General features: G+C 43.2%; 1 protein-coding gene across 8 annotated transcripts in view; it reads right to left on the bottom strand.

Annotated features, from left to right (window-relative positions):
• LOC121284644 (KAT8 regulatory NSL complex subunit 1-like protein) overlaps window positions 1-24,101 on the bottom strand; it is a 326,543-nt gene that overhangs the window by 66,197 nt on the left and 236,245 nt on the right. For all 8 annotated transcript variants that reach the window (XM_041200188.1, XM_041200186.1, XM_041200189.1 and 5 more), the window contains 3 exons: window positions 22,845-23,010; window positions 15,267-15,419; window positions 12,923-13,075 (listed from right to left, as the gene is read on the bottom strand). In XM_041200188.1, the coding sequence (XP_041056122.1) occupies window positions 12,923-13,075; window positions 15,267-15,419; window positions 22,845-23,010 (472 nt within the window). The remainder of the gene's footprint in view (window positions 1-12,922; window positions 13,076-15,266; window positions 15,420-22,844; window positions 23,011-24,101) is intronic.

The following is a 24,101-nucleotide window of genomic DNA, read 5'->3' as shown; positions in this document are numbered from 1 at the left end:
GGACAGAAGAGCTAAGCTCCAGAGGTGAGCTGAGAGTGACTGCCCTTGACATCAAGGCAGCATTTGGCATCAAGGAACCCTTGCAAAACTGGAGTCAATGGGAATCAGGGGGAAAAATCTCCGCTGGGTGGCGTCATACCTAGCACAAAGGAACATGGTTGTGGTTGTTGGAGGTCAGTATTCTCAGCTCCAAGGCATCACTGCAGGAGTTCTCGGCCCAACCCTCATCAATGACCTTCCATCATAAGGTCAGAAGTGGGGATGTTTGCTGATGATTGCACAATGCTCAACACCGTTTGCGACTCTTCAAATACAATCCATGTCCAAGTGCAGCAAAGCCTGGACAACATCCAGGCTTGGGCTGACAAGTGGCAAGTAACATTCACGCCACAAAAGTGCCAGGCAATGACCAACTCCAACAAGAGAGAATCCAATCATCACCCCTTGGTGTTCAATGGCATTACCATCACTGAATTCCCCACTATCAACATCCTAGGGGTTACCATTGACCAGAAACTGAACTGGACTAGCCATATAAATACTGTGGCTACGGCAGCAGGTCAGAGGCTAGGAACCCTGCAACAAGTAACTCACCTCCTGACTCCCCAAAGCCTGTCTACCAAGGCACAAGGCAGCAGTGTGATGGAATACTCCCCAATTGCCTGAATGAGTGCAGCACTCAAAACACTCAAGAAGCTTGACACTGTCTAGGACAAAGCAGCCTGCTTGATTGGCACCACATCCACAAACATTCATTCCCTCCACTAGTGACACACAGTATCAGCAGTGCACTGCAGGAATTCACCAAGGCTCCTTCGACAGCATCTTCCAAATCCACGACCACTACCATGTAGAAGGACAAGGGCAGCAGATAGATGGGAACACCACCACCTGGAAGTTCCCCTCCAAATCAGTCACCATCCTGACATGGAAATATATCGCCATTCCTTGCAGCATCGGCGGATAAGAAAAGAGTTGACGTTTCGAGTCCTCATAACACTTCAGCAGAACTGAGTGAATCTTAGGAAAGGGGTGAAATATAAGCTGGTTTAAGGTAGTGGGGGGGGTTGGGGGAGAGAAGTTGGAGGGGCTGGGGTGGTTGTAGGGACAAGCAAGCAGTGATAGGAGCAGATAATCAAAACATGTCACAGACAAAAGAACACAAAGGTGTTGATTTTGGTGATATTATCTAAACAAATGTGCTAATTAAGAATGGATGGTAGGGCACTCAAGATACAGCTCTAGTGGGGGTGGGGTGGAAAGGCTAGCAGGGCATAGAAGTTTAAAGATAATGGAAACAGGTGGGAAAAGAAATATCTATATAAATTATTGGAAAAAACAAAAGGAAGGGGGAAGAAACAGAAAGGGGGTGGGGATGGAGGAGGGAGTTCAAGATCTAAAGTTGTTGAATTCAATATTCAGTCCGTAAGGCTGTAAAGTGCCTAGTCGGAAGATGAAGTGCTGTTCCTCCAGTTTGCGTTGGGCTTCACTGGAACAATGCAGCAAACCAAGGACAGATACGTGGGCAAGAGAGCAGGGTGGAGTGTTAAAATGGCAAGCGACAGGGAGGTTTTGGTCATTCTTGCGGACAGACCACAGGTGTTCTGCAAAGCAGTCGCCCAGTTTACGTTTGGTCTCTCTAATGTAGAGGAGGCCGCAGTGGGAGCAATGAATGCAGTAGACTAAGTTGCAGGAAATGCAAGTGAAATGCTGCTTCACTTGAAAGGAGTGTTTGAGCCCTTGGACGGTGAGGAGAGAGGAAGTGAAGGGACAGGTGTTTTGCATGGCCATGGGGAGGTGCCATAGGTGGGGGTTGAGGAGTAGGGGGTGGTGGAGGAGTGGATGAGGGTGTCCTGGAGGGAACAATCCCTACGGAATGCTGTCGGGGGGGGGGGTGAAGGGAAGATGTGTTTGGTGGTGGCATCATGCTGGAGTTGGCGGAAATGGCGGAGGATGATCCTTTGAATGTGGAGGCTGGTGGGGTGATAAGTGAGGACAAGGGGAACCCGATCATGATTCTGGGAGGGAGGAGAAGGCGTGAGGGCGGATGCGCGGGAGATGGGCCGGACACAGTTGAGGGCCCTGTCAACGACCGTGGGTGGAAAACCTCAGTTAAGGAAGAAGGAGGACATGTCAGAGGAACTGTTTTTGAAGGTAGCATCATCAGAACAGATGCGACGGAGGCGAAGGAACTGAGAGAATGGAATGGAGTCCTTACAGGAAGCGGGGTGTGAGGAGCTGTAGTCGAGGTAGCTGTGGGAGTCGGTAGGCTTGTAATGGATATTGGTGGACAGTCTATCACCAGAGATTGAGACAGAGAGGTCAAGTAAGGGAAGGGAAGTGTCACAGATGGACCATGTGAAAATGATGGAGGGGTGGAGATTGGAAGCAAAATTAATAAATTTTTCCAAGACCCGATGAGAGCATGAAGCAGCACCGAAGTAATCATCGATGTACTGGAGAAAGAGTTGTGGAAGGGGGCTGGAGTAGGACTGGAACAAGGAATGTTCCACATACCCCAATTGCTCCAACAACTCATCGACACCAACACCCATCTAGGACACACCACCCCTGCCTGTCCCTCCGTCCCCACCCCATCTTCCAATCCCAGCCCCGGCCGTGTATTCACTATACCCCCTGATCTTCCCCTCTCTGACACTGAACGTTCCGTGCCCAGCAAAGGACTTAGTTTCATACCCTTACACCCTCATCTCAATGAATTTCGGGCTCGGCACGATGCTGAACTCTTCTTCCGCCGTCTTTGTCTCCATGCTCAATTGTTTGGGCAGGAGTCCTCTCCCCGTTCAACGGATCCTTTTACCCACCTCCAATATTCTCCCTCCACCTGGACCCTTCCCTCTGGATTCTTACCTTCTCTTGATCTTTTCATTGAGAACTGTCTGCGTGACATTAGTCGTCTCAATTTCTCTGCTCCTCTCACCCATTCTAATCTGTCTCTCTCTGAACTTACGGCACTCCGTTCTCTCAGGTCCAACCCCAACATTGTCATCAAACCCGCTGACAAGGGTGGTGCTGTTGTTGTCTGGCGCACTGACCTCTACCTCGCGGAGGCTGAGCGTCAACTCGCAGACACTTCCTCCTACCTCTCCCTGGACCATGACCCCACAACTGAACATCAAGCCATTGTTTCCAGGATTGTCACTGACCTCATCTCCTCTGGAGATCTTCCTCCCACAGCTTTCAACCTGATAGTCGCCCAACCTCGGAAGGCCCAATTCTACCTCCTACCCAAAATCCACAAACAGAACTGTCACGGTAGACCGATCGTGTCAGCCTGCTCCTGCTCCTGCCCCATGGAACTCAAATCTCGTTATCTTGACTCCATTCTCTCTCCCCTTGTCCAGTCCCTTCCCACCTACATCCATGATTCCTCTGACACCTTACGTCACATCAACAATTTCCAGTTCCCTGGCCCCAACCGCTTCCTCTTCACCATGGACGTCCAATCCATCTGCACCTCCATCCCCCACCAAGATGGTCTGAGGGCCCTTAGCTTCTTCCTCGAGGCCCAAACAATCCCCATCCACCACTACTCTCCTCCATCTGGCTGAACTTGTTCTCACACTGAACAATTTCTCCTTCAACTCCTCTCACTCCCTTCAAATAAAAGGTGTGGCTATGGGTAACCGCATGGGCCCTAGCTATGCCTGTCTCTTTATGGGGTACATGGAACATTCCTTGTTCCAGTCCTACTCCGGACCCCTTCCACAACTCTTTCTCCGGTACATCAATGATTACTTCGGTGCTGCTTCATGCTCTCGTTGGGACTTGGAAAAATTTATTAATTTTGCTTCCAATGTCCACCCTTCCATCATTTTCACATGGTCCATCTCTGACACGTCCCTTCCCTTCCTTGACCTTTCTGTCTCAATTTCTGGTGATAGACTGTCCACCAATATCCATTACAAGCCTACCGACTCCCACAGCTACCTCGACTACAGCTCCTCACACCCCGCTTCCTGTAAGGACTCCATTCCATTCTCTCAGTTCCTTCGCCTCTGTTGCATCTGTTCTGATGATGCTATCTTCAAAAACAGTTCCTCTGACATGTCCTCCTTCTTCCTTAACCGAGGTTTTCCACCCACGGTCGTTGACAGGGCCCTCAACCATGTCTGGCCCATCTCCCGCGCATCCGCCCTCACGCCTTCTCCTCCCTCCCAGAAACATGATAGGGTCTCCTTGTCCTCACTTATCACCACACCAGCCTCCACATTCAAAGGATCATCCTCCGCCATTTCCGCCAACTCCAGCATGATGCCACCACCAAACACATCTTCCCTTCACCACCCCTGGCAGCATTCCGTAGGGTTCGTTCCCTCCGGGACACCCTGGTCCACTCCTCCATCACCCCCTACTCCTCAACCCCTACCTATGGCACCTCACAGTGCCTACGCAAAAGATGCAATACCTGCCCCTTCACTTCCTCTCTCCTCACCGTCCAAGGGCTCAAATACTCCTTTCAAGTGAAGCAGCATTTCACTTGCATTTCCCCCAACTTAGTCTACTGCATTCGTTGCTCCCAATGCCATCTCCTCTACATTGGAGAGACCAAACGTAAACTGGGCGACCACTTTGCAGAACACCTGCGGTCTGTCCGCAAGAATGACCAAAATCTCCCTGTCGCTTGCCATTTTAACACTCCACCCTGCTCTCTTGCCCACATGTCTGTCCTTGGCTTGCTGCATTGTTCCAGTGAAGCCCAACGCAAACTGGAGGAACAGCACTTCAACTTCCGACTAGGCACTTTACAGCCTTACGGACTGAATATTGAATTCAACAACTTTAGATCTTGAACTCCCTCCTCCATCCCCACCCCCTTTCTGTTTCTTCCCCCTTCCTTTTGTTTTTTTCCAATAATTCATATAGATTTTTCTTTTCCCACCTATTTCCATTATTTTTAAATCTTTTATACCCTGCTAGCCTTTCCACCCCACCCCCACTAGAGCTGTATCTTGAGTGCCCTACCATCCATTCTTAATTAGCACATTTGTTTAGATAATATCACCAAAATCAACACCTTTGTGTTCTTTTGTCTGTGACATCTTTTGATTATCTGCTCCTATCACTGCTTGCTTGTCCCTACAACCACCCCAGCCCCCGAACTTCTCTCCCCCCACTACCTTAAACCAGCTTATATTTCACCCCTTTCCTAGGATTCACTCAGTTCTGCTGAAGGGTCATGAGGACTCGAAACATCAACTCTTTTCTTCTCCGCCGACGCTGCCAGACCTGCTGAGTTTTTCCAAGTAATTCTGTTTTTGTTTTGGATTTCCAGCAGCCGGTTTTTTGTTTTTATCGCCATTCCTTCACTGTTGCTGCGTCAAAATCCTGGAACTCCCTTCCTAACAGCACTGTGGGTATACCTACAGCACATGGACTACAGCGGCTCAAGAAGACAGCTCACCTCCACCTTCTCAAGGGCAACTAGGGATGGGCAATAAATGCTGGGCCAGCCAGTGAAGCCCACATCCTGTGGATGAATAAAAAAAAATTGGAAGAGGTATTTTTATATTGCATCAGTTTTCACTATAGAGGATATAAGTAACATCCCAGAAGCAGCTATAAACCAGGAAATGGAAGTGGGGAAGGAAGTCAGGAAAATTACAATCACCAGAGAAGTGATACTGAGTAAATTGTTGAAGCTGTGGGCTGACAAGTGCCCGGGTTCTGATGGAATTCATCCTAGGGTCTTAAAAGAAATGTCTAGTGAGATAGTTGATGCATTGGTTTCAATATTGCAAAATTCCCTAGATTTGGGGAAGGTCCCATTAGATTGGAAGGTAGCAAATGTAACCTTATTATTCAAAAAAGAAGGGAGACAGTTACCTTAACATCTGTCGTAGGGAAAATGTTAGAAGCTATTATTAATGGAGTTAAAGAAGCACTTGGATAAGCTCAAAGTCATCAGGCAGAGTCAACATGGTTTTGTGAAAGGGAACTCATGTTTAACCAATCTATTGGCGTTCTTTGAGGAAGTAACATGTGCTGTGGATAAAGGGGAACCTGTGGATGTACTGTACTTAGGTTTCCAGAAAGCATTTGATGAAGTGCCACATCAAAGGTTATTGCAGGAAATAAAAGCTCATGGTATAAGGGGTAAATAATAACATGGATAGAAGATTGGCTGGCTAACAGGAAGTAGAGAGTAGGCATAAATGGGTCTTTTTCAGGTTGGCAAGGCGTAACAAGTGGTGTGTCATAGGGACTGCAACTGTTTACAATTTATATAAATGACTTGGATGAAGGGATTGAAGGGATGGTTGCCCAACTTGCTGATTACACAAAGCTAGGTAGGAAAACAAGTTGTGAAGAGGACATAACAGGGCTACAAACTGATATGGATGGGTTAAGTGAGAAAAGGTCTAGTAAATACGGGAAATATAATGTGGGAAAATGTGAAATTGTCCATTTTGACAGGAATAATAAAGAGAAACATATTATCTAAATGGTAAGAGATTTCAGAGCTCTGAGATGCAGAGGAATCTGGTGTAATAGTGCATGAATCACAAAAGGCTTGTATGCAAGTAATTAGGAAAGGTAATAGAATGTTATAATTTATTGCGAGGGGAATTGAGTACAAAAGTAGAGAGGTTACGCTTCAAAACAAAAAACAGAATTACCTGGAAAAACTCAGCAGGTCTGGCAGCATCGGTGGAGAAGAAAAGAGTTGATGTTTCGAGTCCTCATGAGCCTTCAACAGAACTGAGTGAATATTAGGAGAGGGGTGAAATATAAGCTGGTTTAAAGTGGGGGGCGGGGGGGTTGTGGTTGTAGGGACAAGCAAGCAGTGATAGAAGCAGATAATCAAAAGATGTCACAGACAGAAGAACAAAGAGGTGTTGAAGGTGGTGATATTATCTAAACAAATGTGCTAATTAAGAATGGATGGCAGGACACACAAGGTATAGCTCTAGTGGGGGTGGGGTGGAATAAGACTAACCGGGCATAAAAGGTATAGATTTAAAAATAATGGAAATAGGTGGGAAAAGAAAAATCTATATAAATTATTGGAAAAAACAAAAGGAAGGGGGAAGAAACAGAAAGGGGGTGGGGATGGAGGAGGGAGTTCAAGATCTAAAGTTGTTGAATTCAATATTCAGTCTGGAAGGCTGTAAAGTGCCTAGTCGGAAGAGGAGGTGCTGTTCCTCCATTTTGCGTTGGGCTTCACTAGAACAATGCAGCAAGCCAAGGACAGACATGTTGGCAAGAGAGCAAGGTGGAGTGTTAAAATGGCAAGCGACAGGGAGGTTTGGATCTTTCTTGCAGACAGACCGCAGGTGTTCTGCAAAGCGGTCGCCCAGTTTATGTTTGGTCTCTCCAAGGTAGAGGAGACTGCATTGGGAGCAACGAATACAGTAGACTAAGTTAGGGGAAATGTTGCTTCACTTGAAAGGGGTGTTTGGGCCCTTGGACGGTGAGGAGAGAGGAAGTGAAGGGTCAGGTGTTGCATCTTTTGCGTGGGCATGGGGAGGTGCCATAGGTGGGGGCTGAGGAGTAGGGGGTGATGGAGGAGTAGACCAGGGTGTCCTGGAGGGAACGATCCCTACGGAATGCCGACGGGGGTGGGGGCGGTGAAAGGAAGATGTGTTTGGTGGTGGCATCATGCTGGAGTTGGCGGAAATGGCGGAGGATGATCCTTTGAATGCGGAGGCTGGTGGGGTGATGTGAGGACAAGGGGGACCCTATCATGTTTCTGGAGGGAGGAGAAGGTGTGAGGGAGGATGCACGGGAGATGGGCCGGACACGGTTGAGGGCCCTGTCAACGAACGTGGGTGGAAAACCTCGGTTAAGGAAGAAGGAGGACATGTCAGAGGAACTGTTTTTGAAGGTAGCATCATCAGAACGTATCATCATCCACTCCTCCATCACCCCCTACTCCTCAACCCCCACTTATGGCACCTCCCCATGCCCACGGAAAAGATGCAACACCTGCCCCTTCACTTCCTCTCTCCTCACCGTCCAAGGGCTCAAACACTCCTTTCAAGTGAAGCAGCATTTCACTTGCATTTCCCCCAACTTAGTCTACTGCATTCGTTGCTCCCAATGCCGTCTCCTCTACATTGGAGAGACCAAACGTAAACTGGGCGACCGCTTTGCAGAACACCTGCAGTCTGTCCGCAAGAATCACCCAAACCTCCCTGTCGCTTGCCATTTTAACACTCCACCCTGCTCTCTTGCCCACATGTCTGTCCTTGGCTTGCTGCATTGTTCGTGAAGCCCAACGCAGACTGGAGGAACAGCACCTCCTCTTCCGATTAGGCACTTTACAGCCTTCCAGACTGAATATTGAATTCAACAACTTTAGATCTTGAACTCCCTCCTCCATCCCCACCCCCTTTCTGTTTCTTCCCCCTTCCTTTTGTTTTTTCCAATAATTTATATAGATTTTTCTTTTCCCACCTATTTCCATTATTTTTAAATCTTTTATGCCCTGCTAGTCTTTCCATCCCACCCCCACTAGAGCTGTACCTTGAGTGCCCTACCATCCATTCTTAATTAGCACATTCGTTTAGATAATATCACTATATTCAACACCTTTGTGTTCTTTTGTCTGTGACATCTTTTGATTATCTGCTCCTATCAATGCTTGCTTGTCCCTACAACCACACCCTCCCCCAACTTCTCTCTACCGCACCCCCCCCCCCACCCCCCCATCTTAAACCAGCTTATACTTCACCCCTCTCCTTATATTTACTCAGTTCTGTGGAAGGGTCATGAGAACTCGAAACGTCAACTCTTTTCTTCTCCGCCGATGCTGCCAGACCTGCTGAGTTTTTCCAGGTAATTCTGTTTTTGTTTTGGATTTCCAGTATCCGCAGTTATTTGTTTTTATTTCTGAGTTTATGCTTCAGTTGTACAAGGCATCAGTGAGACCACATTTAGAGTACTGTATACAGTATTTGTCACCTTATCTAAGAAAGGATGTAAATGTGTTGGAAGGAATTCAGAGAAGGTTTACCAGACTAATACCTGGAATGGGTGGGTTGTCTTATGAGGAAAGGTTGGACAGACTAGGCTTGTATCCGCTGGAGTTTAGAAGACTAAGAGGCGACTTGATTGAAACATATAAGATCTTGAGGAGTCTTGAAAGGGTGGATGTTTCCTCTTGTGGGAGAATCTAGAACTAAGCATCACTGTTTAAAAATAAGGGGTCACCCAATTAAAACAGATGAGGTGAAATTTTTTTCACTCAGAAGATTGAGTGTCTTTGGAACTCTCTTCCCGAAAAGGTGGTGGAAGCAGGGTTTTGAATCTTCTTAAGGCAGAGGTGGATAGATGTTTGGTAAGCAAAGGGGTGATAGGTTATCAGAGGTAGGTGGGATGCAGATTTCGAGTTACTATCAGATCAGCCATGATCTTATTAAATGATGGAGCAGGCTCAAGGGGCTGAATGGCCTACTCCTGTTCCTTGTTCATAAAAAAAGGAGATATTGTTCAGAGTTAGGGGAGGGAAGTACAAAGTATAGGAGTTGAAAATAAGTGGGATCGGTCCAGGAGAAGTAATACAAGAGAGGGATCTGGAAGGGATGGGATGGTGGCAGCGGGGGAGGGTGTGGGAGGAAAATGGTGGTAAAAGGCAGACCTTAGAAAATATAGTTTCGGGAATAGAGGCAAGAGCAATCAAATAAATATGCATTTGATAAAGCACTTTTTGCACCCAAAGTACTTCGAACCAATTCATGACTTTTGAACTGCAGTCACTTATGCAGATAAATATTACAGCCAATTTGCACACAAGGTCCCACATTCAGTGAGATAAATGTGCTGTAATCTATTTTAGTGATATTGGCTAAGAGATAAATATTGCTCAGGAAAATGAGCAAAATCCCGTCCCCTGTTTAAACAATGCCATGAGATATTTTCCATGCACCATTCACTTGAGCAGATAGGCAGTCATTGCATCCAAATGACAGCACCTCTAACAATGCAGCATTCACTTAGTACTGCACTGGAGTCAGCCTAGGTTATGTGATCGAGTTTTAGAATGAGACCTGAACCCATGACCTTCTGACTCAGAGTGTGAAAGTGCGAACACTAATCAGGGGCAGAGAGAGACATCAAAATAAACTACTGCGGATGCTGGAAATCTGAAATAAAAACAGAAAATGCTGGAAAAACTCAGCAGGTCTGGCAGCATCTGTGGAGAGAGAAACAGAGTTAACGTTTTGAGTCCGTATGATTTCATCAGAGCTAAAGGGAAGTAGAAATGTAATGGATATTATACTATTTAAGAGGGGGTGAAGCAGTTGGGGCAAAATAGATGTCACTGGTAGGTGGGAGCTCAGGAGAGATTGACGAAGATGTCATGGACACAAGACAAAGGGGTGTTAATGGTAGTGTTAAAGACCAAAGAAGGTGTCGATAGTGGCAGAAAGGGAAGATAGCAAAACGTGTTAACAGCCGAACAAGGATCAGCGCTCTGTGAAAGCACAACATAAAAACAAGTGACAGATAGCCCTGGGTAAGGGGGTGTGGTGTTTTTGGAGAAAAAAGGGATTTAAAAAAAGGGATAAAGGATAAAAAAATATATTAAAAAAGAGTAAATAAATGAAAAAAAACAAATACAAATTTTTCCTTGGCCTGCTGCAATGTTCCAGTGAAGCTCAACGCAAACTGGAGGAACAGCACCTCATCTTCCAACCAGGTACTTTACAGCCTTCCAGACTGAATATTGAGTTCAACAACTTTAGATCATGAACTCTTTCTTCCATCCCCACCCCCTTTCCAATCCCCTTTTTCCAATAATTTATATGTATTTTTCTTTTCCCACCTATTTCCATTATTTTTAAATGTATTTCCATCCATTGTTTTAGCCCATTTCGATTCCCCTGCACCCCACTCCCACTAGGGCTATCTGTCCCTTGCTCGTCCTGCTTTCCATCCTTAATGTCCCCATTAGCACATTTCTTAGCTAATATCACCACTGTCAACACCTCTTTGTCCTTTTGTCTACGACATCTTTTGGCAATCTCCACCTATCACTGGCCCTCTATCCAGCTCTACCCGTCCCATCCCCCCTTAGACCAGCTTATATTTCACCTCTTTTCTATTTTTCCTTAGTTCTGATGAAGGGTCATTCGGACAATAAACTTTAACTGTATAGCTCTCCGCAGATGCTGTCAGACCTGCTGAGTTTTTCCAGGTATTTTTGCTTTGTTACAAATTTTTAAAAATGGATTAATTGGAGGAGTGAGTTCATGGCCTCAAGTTGTTGCACTTAATGTCAAGTCCAGAAGGCTATACAGTGCCTAATCAGAAGATGAGGTGCTGTTCTTCAGTTTGCATTGCACTTCACTAAAACACTGCAGCAGGCCAAGGAGAGACAGGTGAGCATGGGAGCAAGGTGGTGTGCTGAAACGACAAGCGAAAGGAAAGTCTGGGTCATGCTTGAAGACAGACCGCAAAGCGGTCACCCAGTCTGCATTTAGTCTCCCCATGTAGAGGAGACCGCGTTGGGATCAGCGAATACAGTAGATCAAATTGAAGGAGGTGCAAAAAGGAATACTTGGGGGGCCTTAGGCAGCGAGGTGGTAAAGGTGTTGCGCCTTTTGCGATTGCATGGGAAGGGGATGAGGGGTTGTGGGTGATGGAGGGGTGGACCAGGATGTCACGGAGGGAATGGTCCCTATGGCTTGGGGGGGGTTAAAGGGATGATTTCTTTGGTGGTGGCATCATGCTGGAGTTGGCAGTCGTCTCTACATTGGGAGTACGAAATGCAGATTGGTTGACACCATTTGAAGAACACCTTCGCTCAGTCTGCAAGCGTGACCCAGACCTTCCTGTCACTTGCTACTTCAACACATCATCTTGCTCTCATGCCCAAATATCTGTCCTTGGCCTGCAACAATGTTCCAGTGAAGTCCAACGCAAACTGGAGGAACAGCACCTCATCTTCCAATTGGGCACTTTACAGCCTTCTGGACTTAACATTCAGCTCAACAAGCTCTCTCTTCCACCTTTGCCCCTTTTATAAACCAAATTTTAAAAAAATTATGTTTATTTGTTTATTTATTTATTCATTTATTAAAATTTGTACATTTTTTTTATTTTTTTAAATCCTTTTTCCCTAACCCCCCTGCCCCACAGGGCCATCTGTCACTTGTTTCTAAGTTGTGCTTTCACAGAGCGCTGACCCTTGTTCGGCTATTAACACATTCTGCTATCTTACCTTTATGCCACTATCAACACCTTCTTTAGTCTTTAACACACCATTAATATTCCCTTGTCTTGTGTCCATGACATCTTTGTCAATCTCTCCTGAGCTTTAGCTCTGAAGTAGTCATACGGACTTGAAACATTAACTTTGTTCCTCTCTCGACAGACGCTGCCAGACCTGCTGAATATTTTCAGCATTTATTTTATATTAGACAGACAGAGAGAACATGTATTATGAACAGTGGAAAACGAAAAAGGCCCTGCTGATTAAAAGAGAAAAGACAGGCTTAGAGAGGGAAGGAGAAAGAAAGCCTGCGATTTTGGAGGCACAAGAGGATCAGTGCTGGAGAGAGATTCTACCATGGTTTGTGGAAACGTTATTTTATTCCCTCATCAGAGCATCTGGGTCAGTCACTATGAGGAGGGAGTGATCACTACACCAACTCAGGCTAATTACTGGTATCAGATTTGCAGTGACAGGGTTGGGCTGGGTGTCACCAGTGTGGGTACATGCTTCAGTCACAAATTCAAACAGGTGAAAGAGATGGTGGAGCTCAGGCAACACAACTCAGGCATTGTGTGATCTGGGGGAGGGGAAAGTTCATGAGCCAAGTACGGACAAATGTGTTTCAGCCTAAGTCCTGTTCAACTGGGAGGAAAATAACAGATTTTCAATAGCAAATTTAACAATGACCCAGGTACATGACCTACAGTTTGGCCCTCCAAAACCACCATTTGTCCTTACCAGTAGTTTTTTCATTCGAATGTCTTCTCTTTCTTAATTCCTTGAGGGGCTTCCTCGATGCTTCTGCTGGAGTCTGTAGCTTAGGGACAGAAGATGACTGGTTCCAGTGTTGTCCTAGTGCCTTGGCATAGAGATCTTTATTCATGTTACACCCTGAAGATCAATTGGATGATAGAAATAAGAATCTTGGGTTTTGCTCTCCAAGATACAATATTTGAATTTAAAAATTCTATACAAGCTGTTTACAAACCTTGAAAGGATTCAATACTTTTATCATTAATCCTTGCAAGCATCAGTTTTGAAAAGTTATTTTGAGATATTTACATCAAAAAAATTTAAATTATAGCAAAAAGTTTTGAGAATACAAAAATTCTCTTCCTCCTTCCGTTATTCCCTCTTGAAGGCATTGACTTCTTATAGGAATATGGGCCCATGATCACAAGTCACATTCAGAATATTCCTCTCAAGTAATCACTCTGCTTGTGCAGCTAGCAACTGAATGCTGGTAGTATATTGAACTGTAGGGGCATCACAGTTAAGCCAATCCTGTCTTCACTTAATGCCCATACATCTGATTTGCCAACAGGTGCTGCTGGATGGCAGTTTAGGATCGGATATGAAAACTGCTTTTCCAGTCTCTATCTCAGAATGCTGAGGAAATAACTCCTGCTGCTGAACCAGCTGAATTTCCAGAGATAGGACACCAGCCATGGTTTGTAAGGCTCAGTTGCTCATTCCTCTCATCCATGAGTAATATTGCCCACGTTAGCAAAAGTATCAGAAGCAAACAGTTGTGGAAATTACTGGTATTATTTCATACACAAGTATGAAACTTAGGGTGAAATCCTAGTTCACATTGGATCAGAAGATAAACCCCAAGATGATTAAGTATAAAGATGAACTGTGATGTTGCCTGTCCAATATTACTCCATAAAGGTTGAAAATTATAAATACTCAGGATAGCGATCACATTTAATGCATGTTGGTAAACGTGCTGTGTAGATTTCAGGAAGAAGAATGGAACTCGCTGCCTACAAGGATGGCAGAAGTATTTTATTCAAGTAAATTAACATACTGGAGGACATAGTAATGGAATGGGACCAACTGGTTGGTCTACAGAGAACCATATGGAGTCTTTCTGTACCATAATGACTATGACTCCTTCAGAAAATCCTCAGGAGCTGAAGTTCCACAAAGACTCTAGGCATTCAGCTATGGGTTTCAGTTGTCTTGTTTAACTGGCTAAACAGGGAACAGGTGACTTGATTCTGGATACACTACAGTAGAAAGTTCTGCAGAGCTTTCCTGGCAAGTAGCTAGGCTATACAGGCCAGTGAGGGGTCAGGCTTGATTCATAGTTAGCTGAGCTCAGGCAGGGCAGCAATAGGTGTAGAACTGGCTTCTGCAGTCCTGGGTTAGGGAAAAGAAATTGCCTCTGATTTCCAAGAGGTTGATGGAACGGAAATATATTTTGTGGACTGGATGTGGCTTTGATTGAATAGTGTACTAACTCTTTGATAGAATCATACTTGGCTACAAGAAAGCAACCAAACCAGCACCATAGAATTAGCTGTTGTTTAAATCAGATTTCAATGTTTATGTCAAAAGAAAAGCTATATTCTGTGTCAATTCAAAAATGCCTGCAAAAATGGCAAACTTCACACATTACTTTCTATGAGAATAACTGCTGGCAAGAGTAATGTCTGGGGCACCAACTTCTGTACAAATCTTCACAGGAACTGCACATTACAAAATTATGTGAGCACTGGAAATTTTGAGTAATTTCAACCCCATTATGCCGCCAACTGCTTAACAAAAGGGAAAACAGACTTTGGATGCTGTTAAAAACTATTAAACATCTCACAGCTACAACTGGCTGTATTTTGCAGTTATATTATACATTCAAGAAATTTTAAAACCTTATCAAATCAAACAGAAAGTTCAAAAATTGAAGTTTGCAATGTGGAAAAGTTAAGAAGAGAATGCTGATGAAATGTCTGTTAATGTTGCGAACCAGAAATGACCGTTATAGTTAACATAAAAACATAAAATTCTGCAAGTATCCAGCAGGTCTGGCAGCATCAATGAAGAGGGAAACAGTGTGAAAGTTTCAGGTCAGTAACTGAAAAGTCATTGACCTGAAATGTTAACACTGATTCTCTCTCAACAGGTGCTGCCAAACTTACTGGGTATTTCTAGTGTTTCCTATTTTTATTTCAGATTTCCAGCATCCATACTGTTTTGTTTTGAATTAGCTAGGTAATTGATTTATTCATACTCTTTAAACCAGTTTTGTGGATAAATGCACAAAGTGAAATGCAAAAGTAGACAAGTTCCCACTTACTGACTAAATCCAAGGCATCCTCACAAGTATGACTTTTACAAAGTGTACTGTTTGATAAAGAAGCCTTTAACGCATTCAGTATTGATGGAAAGGGCTGCTTGTTCCAGTCTTCATTATGCAACAAACCTTGAACGTGTACACTAAGAGGTATATCTACAAAATGTAAAAAAAGATGTTTCCTAAACAGCATTATTTTACTTCCCAGCCATAAAAATGTCAATGAGCTCTGTACATAATATTTTGTTACAACTGTGTATTTATTCCATGGACTTTAGATAAAATTTACTGTATATACTGCTAAACAAGGAAAAATTCAAGCAATAAAAACAGAAAGACATTAAACATTAAATAATTAAGAAACAAATGGATTTAAAAATAATAGATTTCAATGACTGTTTTCTTGCTGCTTTATATGGAACTGTAGCTCTAGTGCAATCTGTTAACAATTCATGATTTCATGCTACATGATTTAAAAAGTCAATTATTCTACTGCAACCTGTGGGGCAGATAAAAACATCACACAACAATCTTTTTGGTTTTCTTAACCTTTCTTAGAGGTAGTGCCTCAGTTCCCTTAGAATTTCTCCATCAGACGCTAAGGCAGGGGTGTATAAACTTTGGCCTATGGGCCAAGCCTGGACAATCTGGCCCTTATAACCCAGATAGCCGAGGGCAAATTGGAAAAGAAACAAACAGAAAAAGGAGCATTTTGTGGGTCCAGGGTGTGTGTGAAGTGGCCGGGGGTGGGGTGGGTGGTGCGAAAGGACTATTTCTAGTGCTGTTACTTCATTGTTGGATAAATCCTAATTAGAATATCAAAAGCTGTCTATTTGTATTCGCCAGTTTCAATAAAGCTTATATTGAAATTAATGGGAACATAGATTTATTGACAAGTTGCCTGTGATACTCCATGGTAAACACCTAGGCCGCTAACACAGACACAAAAAACTTGAGACATCTCTGTCTCATGGAATTCACTTTCCCCTGTCCTATTTTTATGGCATCAGTTAAAATGCTTGACTTAATCAATGCATTAAAATAGTGCAAAGTCAGCTTATGGGCAACATTCTCCACACCCCCACCCCCAATTTGGGAGGGGGGGGCTAGTGGGGGAGCAGGTGTGGGCAGGCAGCCCTCTGATCAGCACCCCCGATTGGGGGCATGCCACCATTTTTTGTGGGCGGGCCTTCATCCACGTGGAAGCACTATGCACTTCCTGTGCGGGCGGTGGGGGGGAGAATGCCAAATGCGGAAGTGCGCACCTTCGCGCATGCGCACGAAGGAGCACTCCAACCTCCCTGAGACTAAGTGCTGCCTCAGAGAGATTGGTTCCCAAAGTGAAAAATTTATTCTGTCCAAAAATTCATTTACCATCTATGTCCCCTCATGTGACAATGGCACATGAGTTGGGACATGGGCATAACTTTAAATAAAAGTGAATCTTAATTTTTAAATTCAGTCACGAAACCTCACCCCGCCTGTGGATGAGATTTCATGCTTTTTCAGGTGTCCGTCAGCGCTCCTGCCCTGCCCCCCAACCTTAAGGTTGGATGGGCAGGTCCACTAATTGATTTAATTGTTTTTTAAATGGCCTCAATAGGCCGTTGACAGGTCGGTGGGCGCACAGCTGACTCGGCTGCACCCTAGCTGACCTGAAAATGCAAATCACGCAGGGTGACATCAGGAGTTCCACCCGACGTCATTCGGCTTCATTTCACAAGTCAGCGAGCGGGCCCTGCCCCCCCACTCGCCGACGGGAAAATTCTTCCATATATGTTTCAAGTGAGCCCCAGAGCACAAACAATTGTAGCAATAAGACAACCTGCAGCGGGTATTATCGAGACACAACAGAATCAATGCTTAATAATGGTAAGTGGCTAATATCCTTGATTAATGTTTACCATAGTACCTTATTCAGTATACTCAATTCAATTATCATCTATCATTAATGGAAATCATGCAAAATCATGTCACTTAACAATTAATTCCTTAATTCCAACTCAATTTCAAATATTAAGTTAAATCCCTACCATAAATGCGTTCTGTCCATGTACAGTTAAAATAATCCCATGATCAACATTAGTTATCTAAGTATGGCAGCGTTTCCATACCAAAGCGCAGAGGGAAAGATTAGCGAGATGTTAAAAAACCTTTCTTACTGAGGAAAATAGCAGAGCAGAATCCTGGAGAAAGGAAGAAAGCTGTGGCACAGAAATTCATCATTCCCACCACACTTTCAACCCAGCTGAAATACAAGGAGAACCAGCAGAGTTTTCACAAAGGAAGAGACTACCTTAGACTGTTTCTATTTTGTTGAGTTGTATTAAGCAGGTTAGAGCAGCTAACATCACCTTGCTGGAAAAGGTAAACAAAAAAGGATTTGAAACTAACCTCCTTTCTGCATAGCTCTGCTACTTCAAACACTACCACATAATCAAGGGATGAAAACAAAAAACTGCGGATGCTGGAAATCCAAAACAAAAACAGAATTACCTGGAAAAACTCAGCAGATCTGGCAGCATCAGCAGAGAAGAAAAGAGTTGACGTTTCGAGTCCTCATGACCCTTCAGCAGAACTTAATCAAGTCCAGGTTCACACATTTTAGGCAAGTGACATTCATTTTATAGCATGAGAACGAAGTGTGAAATTGCATCTCATAAGAAAGATATGAATTTATATAGTGCCTTTCATGACTTCTCAAAATGTTTTGCAGCCAATGAAGCACATCTGAAGTGTGGTAACTGTTGTAATGTAGGAAATACAGTAGCCAATTTGTGCACAACAGGGTCCCACAAATAGCAGTGTGATAATGACCAGGCAAACTGTTTTTGTGATATTGATTGAGGGAAAGATATTGGACAGGACATTGGGAATAACTCCCTGCTCGCTTTGAAGTAATGCCATGCTTTTATGTCCACCTAACAGATATATATATATATATATATATATATACTGTACCCAAGTAGAATACTGGCTTCCATCAGGTGAGGAAAACGCCAAACTGTGGATTCCTATCATGACCCGGGACTAATATGGCTGGGGATTAAAAAAAACTTCCTATTGTTTGGGCATTCCAAAAATGTCCAATGTTCCAATGGTAGTGTTATTCTACCTGTAAACTATCAAAACAAAAAGGTGTGGTTGATCGTTGCTTTCTGGGGTGTGACTATGTCACTTGCACCAAAGTTGGCATTGCAGGGCAGAAAAATTCTCTCTGTAATTGATAACTGTGGGGTTCACATTAAGTACCAGCCTACAAATGCAATTTCTACAGCCAATGAAGCTGGTGTGGTTTGTGTTACGAAACAGTACTTGGTGCAAAAAATGATTGCAATGTATGATGCTGGCTTGCCATTTATTATGCATGTTCTGCAAGCAATTTACAGGACCCATTTATCACAGAAGCTGAAAGCAGGGCGAGGATTTCATAGTCGGGGTGTGGGAGCAGACCTGACACGTAAAATGACACGGGATGATGTCAGGCATGCGCCATCTCGCAGTGTTTCGTTCAGCAGGCGTGCGCCGTAGTCGGCTGCGTGTCCGCCAATAATTGAGACACTTATTGAGGCCATTAAACAGGTAGTTAACATGAATTTTATACTGCCAGTCCAACCTAATGTTGGTTTTTTAGGAAACCTCATCAATGAGCGGGATGAGGTTTTCTAAAGCTATTACAACTTAAATAGAAACTTTTTCTGAAAAATAAAAACATGTCCCATCTCGTGACACAGTCACATGAAAGGACATGTTTCATTAAATTTTCATTGAACAAACAACAAGAACAAAGAAAAGTACAGCACAGGAACAGGCCCTTCGGCCCTCCAAGCCTGCGCCAATCACATTGCCCGTCAACTAAAACATTTTGCACTTCTGGGATCCGTATCCCTCTATTCCCATCCTATTCATGTATTTGTCAAGCTGCCTCTTAAAACACCACCATCGTACCACCTCCTCTGGCAACGAATTCCAGACACACACTACCCTCTGTGTAAAAAACTTGCCCCGCACATCTCGTCTATAGTTTTCTCCTCTCACCTTAAAATTATGTCCCCTAGTAATTGACTCTTCCACCCTGGGAAAAAGCTGCTAACTATCTACTCTGTCCATGCCACTCATAATTTTGTAAACTTTTATCAAGTCGTCCCTCAATCTCCGTCGCTCTAGTGAGAACAATCCAAGTTTCTCCAACCTCTCCTCCAGACCAGGTAGCATCCTGGTAAACCTGCTCTGCACCCTCTCCAACGCCTCCATATCCTGTGGCGACCAGAATTGCATGCAATATTCCAAGTGTGGCCAAACCAAGGTTCTATATAGCTGCAGCATGACTTCCCAGCTTTTATACTCAATACCCCTGCCGATGAAGGCAAGCATGCCACATGCCTTCCTGACTACCTTATCCACCTGCGTTGCCACTTTCAGTGACCTGTGGACCCAGATCCCCCTGTCTGTCAATGCACTTAAGGGTTCTGCCATTTACTGTATAATTCCTGCCTGTATTAGACCTTCCAAAATGCATTACCTCGCATTTGTCCGGATTAAACTCCATCTGTCATTTCTCTGCCCAAGTCTCCAACCAATCTACATCCCGTTGTATCCTGACAATCCTCTTCACTATCTGCAACTCCTCCAACCTTAGCGTCGTCTGCAAACTTACTAATTAGCCCAGTTACATTTTCCTCCAAATCATTTATGCATACCACAAACAGCAAAAGGTCCCAGCACTGATCCCTGCTGAACTCTACTGGTCACAGCTCTCCATTCAGAAAAGGACCCTTCCACTGCTACCGTCTGTCTTCTATGACCAAGCCAATTCTATATCCATCCTGCCAGCTCACCACTGATCCCGTGCGACTTTACCTTCCCTACCAGTCTGCCATGAGGGAACTTGTCAAAGGCCTTATTGAAATCCTTGTATATAACATCCACTGCCCTTCCATCGTTGATCATTTTTGTCACTTCCTTGAAAAACTCGATCAAGTTAGTGAGACACGACCTCCCCTTCACAAAACCAAATTGCATTTATTTATTTTTTTAAAAAGCACTTCAATCTCCAAGGCATCTCCGTGCCTCAGGGAGATTGAAGTGCTCTTTCGTGCACGCACTGGACCCGACTCTCCCTCCTCCCGCCGCCCGCACAGGTAGCGCACCCATGTAAAAAGGTGCTGCAGAGACAATAGCAGGCAGTGGTCAGCTCCGCGACTGCCCCCTCCCGTCCAACGTGGGAAAACTTCAGGCCCAGAATCATTGCCAATTTCTTTTGGCACTAAATCTGAGTCACCAGAAGCACCAAAGAAAATGAGCTCCATTTAACACAGTTGAAGATCCCAAACTAATGGCTGACCCTTAACCGAATTCTCTGAACACAAGTTATCACAACTGACAGCAGATGAGTTCTGAATCTATTGCTCAAGGCTGATAAGAAGTCGATATCCAGATTGTTGAACAACTGGATTTAAATTTTGATTTGATAATAGACAAGCTCTTCACAATATTTGTCAACAGTAAAACAATCAGCTCAGAGTCCAGACAGGCTGGATGGATTGCTTCATAATGTAGATGTTTCTAAGACAAGCATAATGAATTGTCTAAGATGTTAACTGTTTAATTGATCAGAGCCATCACATTCAGTGACAAATATCCTGGTCATTCTCATTGATAGACTGTCCACTTAATACTGATGGATGGCTGGAGATCTAAATACTATAACCTCTCCAGTCTGGAATGCTTGGGACCAAGTCTCTTCTGGGCTTTGGAATTTTCTGAATTATAGAATAACATTAGGATGCCTAACCACAGTATGAAAACTACAAATATAAACATAGTGGATATAAATATTTACCTGACACATAAAACAGTGATAAAAATTATAAAGCAGTAATAAAAATGTTTTTACTGATCAAAATACTTCATTTTCCATGCTGCTTCTTCATGTTTCAAACTGTTGAAACACCCACACTATACACCACCCAGAATTTTTTCACTAAAGCACCCTTATCTAGTTTATGATTTCCACCTTTTTCAATATTGTAAGCATGACTTGCCTAAGTTCAGATACACTTTTCTAAGATGCCATGGTGGGGGTTTAAAAAAACAAATTATATCCTGGAAATGCATGGGTCTGCTCAAAACCACCACTGCAAAAGAGGAGTAGGGAAAGAGGGCAGACGGGGGTGGCAAAGGGAGAGCAGGGGGAAAGAGGGCAGAGTGCAGGGGAGGAGAAAGTAGTACGGGGAAAAGACAGCGGGGGGAGGAGAGGGTGTGGGGAGGAGAGGACATTTTGTGAAATGACTGAACTTTGTATTGTGCAGTTTCTATATTGCTCATGTTTTCATCATATGAATTTATACAAAAGGGATAAAACATCAAATCAATTAATGTGTTTTCTTTTGGTTTGCTGTCATACTAAAATTGCTTAATTCAAATTACTGTGATGGACATCGACTTTGATTATTTAAACAGTGGTGAAGCCTTTCAAGCGCCAAAGCTGTTCAGTCAACATGGAAAATTTTTATCACAATCCAATACAGAATATTATAATCCTAGTCAAGAGTAATTTATAAATATTGTAAAAATGTTGCTCTATATGTTGAATTATTAAAGAAACCAAACTGTGAAATTAGCTTTTTGTAGCATTACTTTATTCCGTAACTACTGTGGTTATTCACTTGTGGTTTCTCTTTCCTCTGGTAGAATATTCTATACTCACTTATTTAATCCATTTGAATATTTAGGAAACTTGTGCCCTAAGAATTATGGAACTAAAGGGCGCAGTTGGCAAATAAAGGCCTTCTCTTACTTCCCCCTCAATTATATAAAATCTATGGGTTCCTGACTATGCAATTTACCCACAATAATTAAAACAAAGATGAAATGGTAAATCAGTTGATCTAAATAATTACAGAAGTTTTTAAGTTTGTTTAAATCAAATAATATAATATATAGGATATTTTTAATCCTTGGGTTTATGTCTGGCTAAAGAAATTTAAGCTGATTAAAAATGGCTTTTGACTCTGATACTTTGTGACTAGGCTATCATCTCTGTAACAATATGGCATACAAGCCACAAGGTCCCAATGTCAGTTTTGTACTGATTTGATTAATCTCAGCCACAAGTGAAGTGATTGTATAGAAATCAAGAGCAGAAACCCTGGCTATTTTAATCACTTCACGAGGAAAGATTGACACAGTAAAATATGATCCCAGTTAGAGATGTAAGAAGTTATGGTAAGACAACCTGCTCCTGGCTCCCAAAAAGTAACTGCTGCTGGAAAGTACACATACAGGCAGCAAGATAAGTTTCAAAAGTGACAGCCTTCACAGCTTGTCAATACTCACTATTTAGGTTCACACATAAAAGATGGCCATTTGGGTGATACACTACAGGTCTACCAGTATTTGTAGTACCATACTCAAGCCATAATCAATAGTTTTAGCAGAGAATGGGAACATAAATATAATGTAATATAACATAAATAAATAACCAACATTCCAGTTAATTACAAAATAATAGAATAAAAATGTAGTAATTTGATAAGAAACTTTTCTAATAGAAAAATGTGGCTATATAATCAGCCATACCACAATGCAGTGACAATATTGGGTGGAAGCAAGGGTCCAACACAGCTACTTGTTCTTCCAGTGTCATTGTCCTTGAGTCTAATGCGTCAGTTGTTTTATCTGGACCACACATTTCACAGGATACTGGCCAGCAACATTTACACTGCACAGTTGTAGCCTGCTGAACCTGCAAATGTAATTACTACATTAAAACAGCATTTTGGTAAACAACAATTTCATGTATACAGGTATATCATTCACAATTTGACTCATAACAGATGACAACTTGAAGCAAAGCACCACATGTTCAAGGGCTTACAGCAGCTCATTAGGAATAAAATATAAATTTTGTGCATTATCAATATTCCACTAATTCAGAGAATAGTCTATGTTCCCATTGAATCTAACCATTCCTAATATTTGCAACAGAAATGAACGAGTTGGTGCTGCTGCATAATTTCCCTGCAGTTCAGCCATCCACAGAAGAAAAACAGACTTTCACATCATCAGGACATCCTGAAGTATTTGATAACCAATGAATTATCTGGAAGTATACAGCTGTTATATAAGCAAACACTGCAGTCAACTTGCATAGAGCAAGGTCCTAACACTAAGTAGAAAAATGATGAAAGTACATCTGTTTTAATGGTTAAGGGATTACACAAACCAGGACATCAGGAGAACTCCCTCCTCTTCTTCAAGTGCCTAAAGGATGTTACCTCAGTAAGCAGAGCCTTCTTTCAAGAACTCATCCAAAAGCCAGTACCCCCAACAGTACCCCCTTAGTATGGTATTATGTGATTAAGTCCTGAGAGGGTCATATACATCTGAAAACCAGCAATGGCAGAAACAAAATAGATGTCAAAATATACAATTTAATTCAAACAAATGTATTGATAATAAAAGGAAACAAAATAAAAGGAAACAAAGCAAAGTACTGAAGATAGTGAGGGGGAAAAATGTTTGGTCTAAAAGAGATAACAAAATTTGCTTTTACACAGCCAGTGACAACCAAGGTAAACATACTGGGTTCACAAAGGTCAAGAAAGCTTGTTTATTTAAAAAAAGCAAAAAACCCACAGATACTGTAAATCTGAAAATGCTTCAAGCAGTCAGCAGGTCAGGCAGCATCGGTGACCACCACTGGTGGTTGTGCCTTCAGCTGCATAGGTCCCAAGCTCTGGAATTCCTTCTCTAAATCCCACACCTCTCTACCCTCCTTTAAGACACTCCTCTAAACCTACATCTTTGACAAAGCTTTTTGACAAATACTCCCTA

The sequence above is a fragment of the Carcharodon carcharias genome, chromosome 12 (assembly GCF_017639515.1).
Source record: "Carcharodon carcharias isolate sCarCar2 chromosome 12, sCarCar2.pri, whole genome shotgun sequence".
Lineage (NCBI taxonomy): Eukaryota > Metazoa > Chordata > Chondrichthyes > Lamniformes > Lamnidae > Carcharodon > Carcharodon carcharias.
The sequence above is the reverse complement of the archived record's forward strand: the minus strand, read 5'-3'. Positions and strand labels throughout refer to the sequence as shown.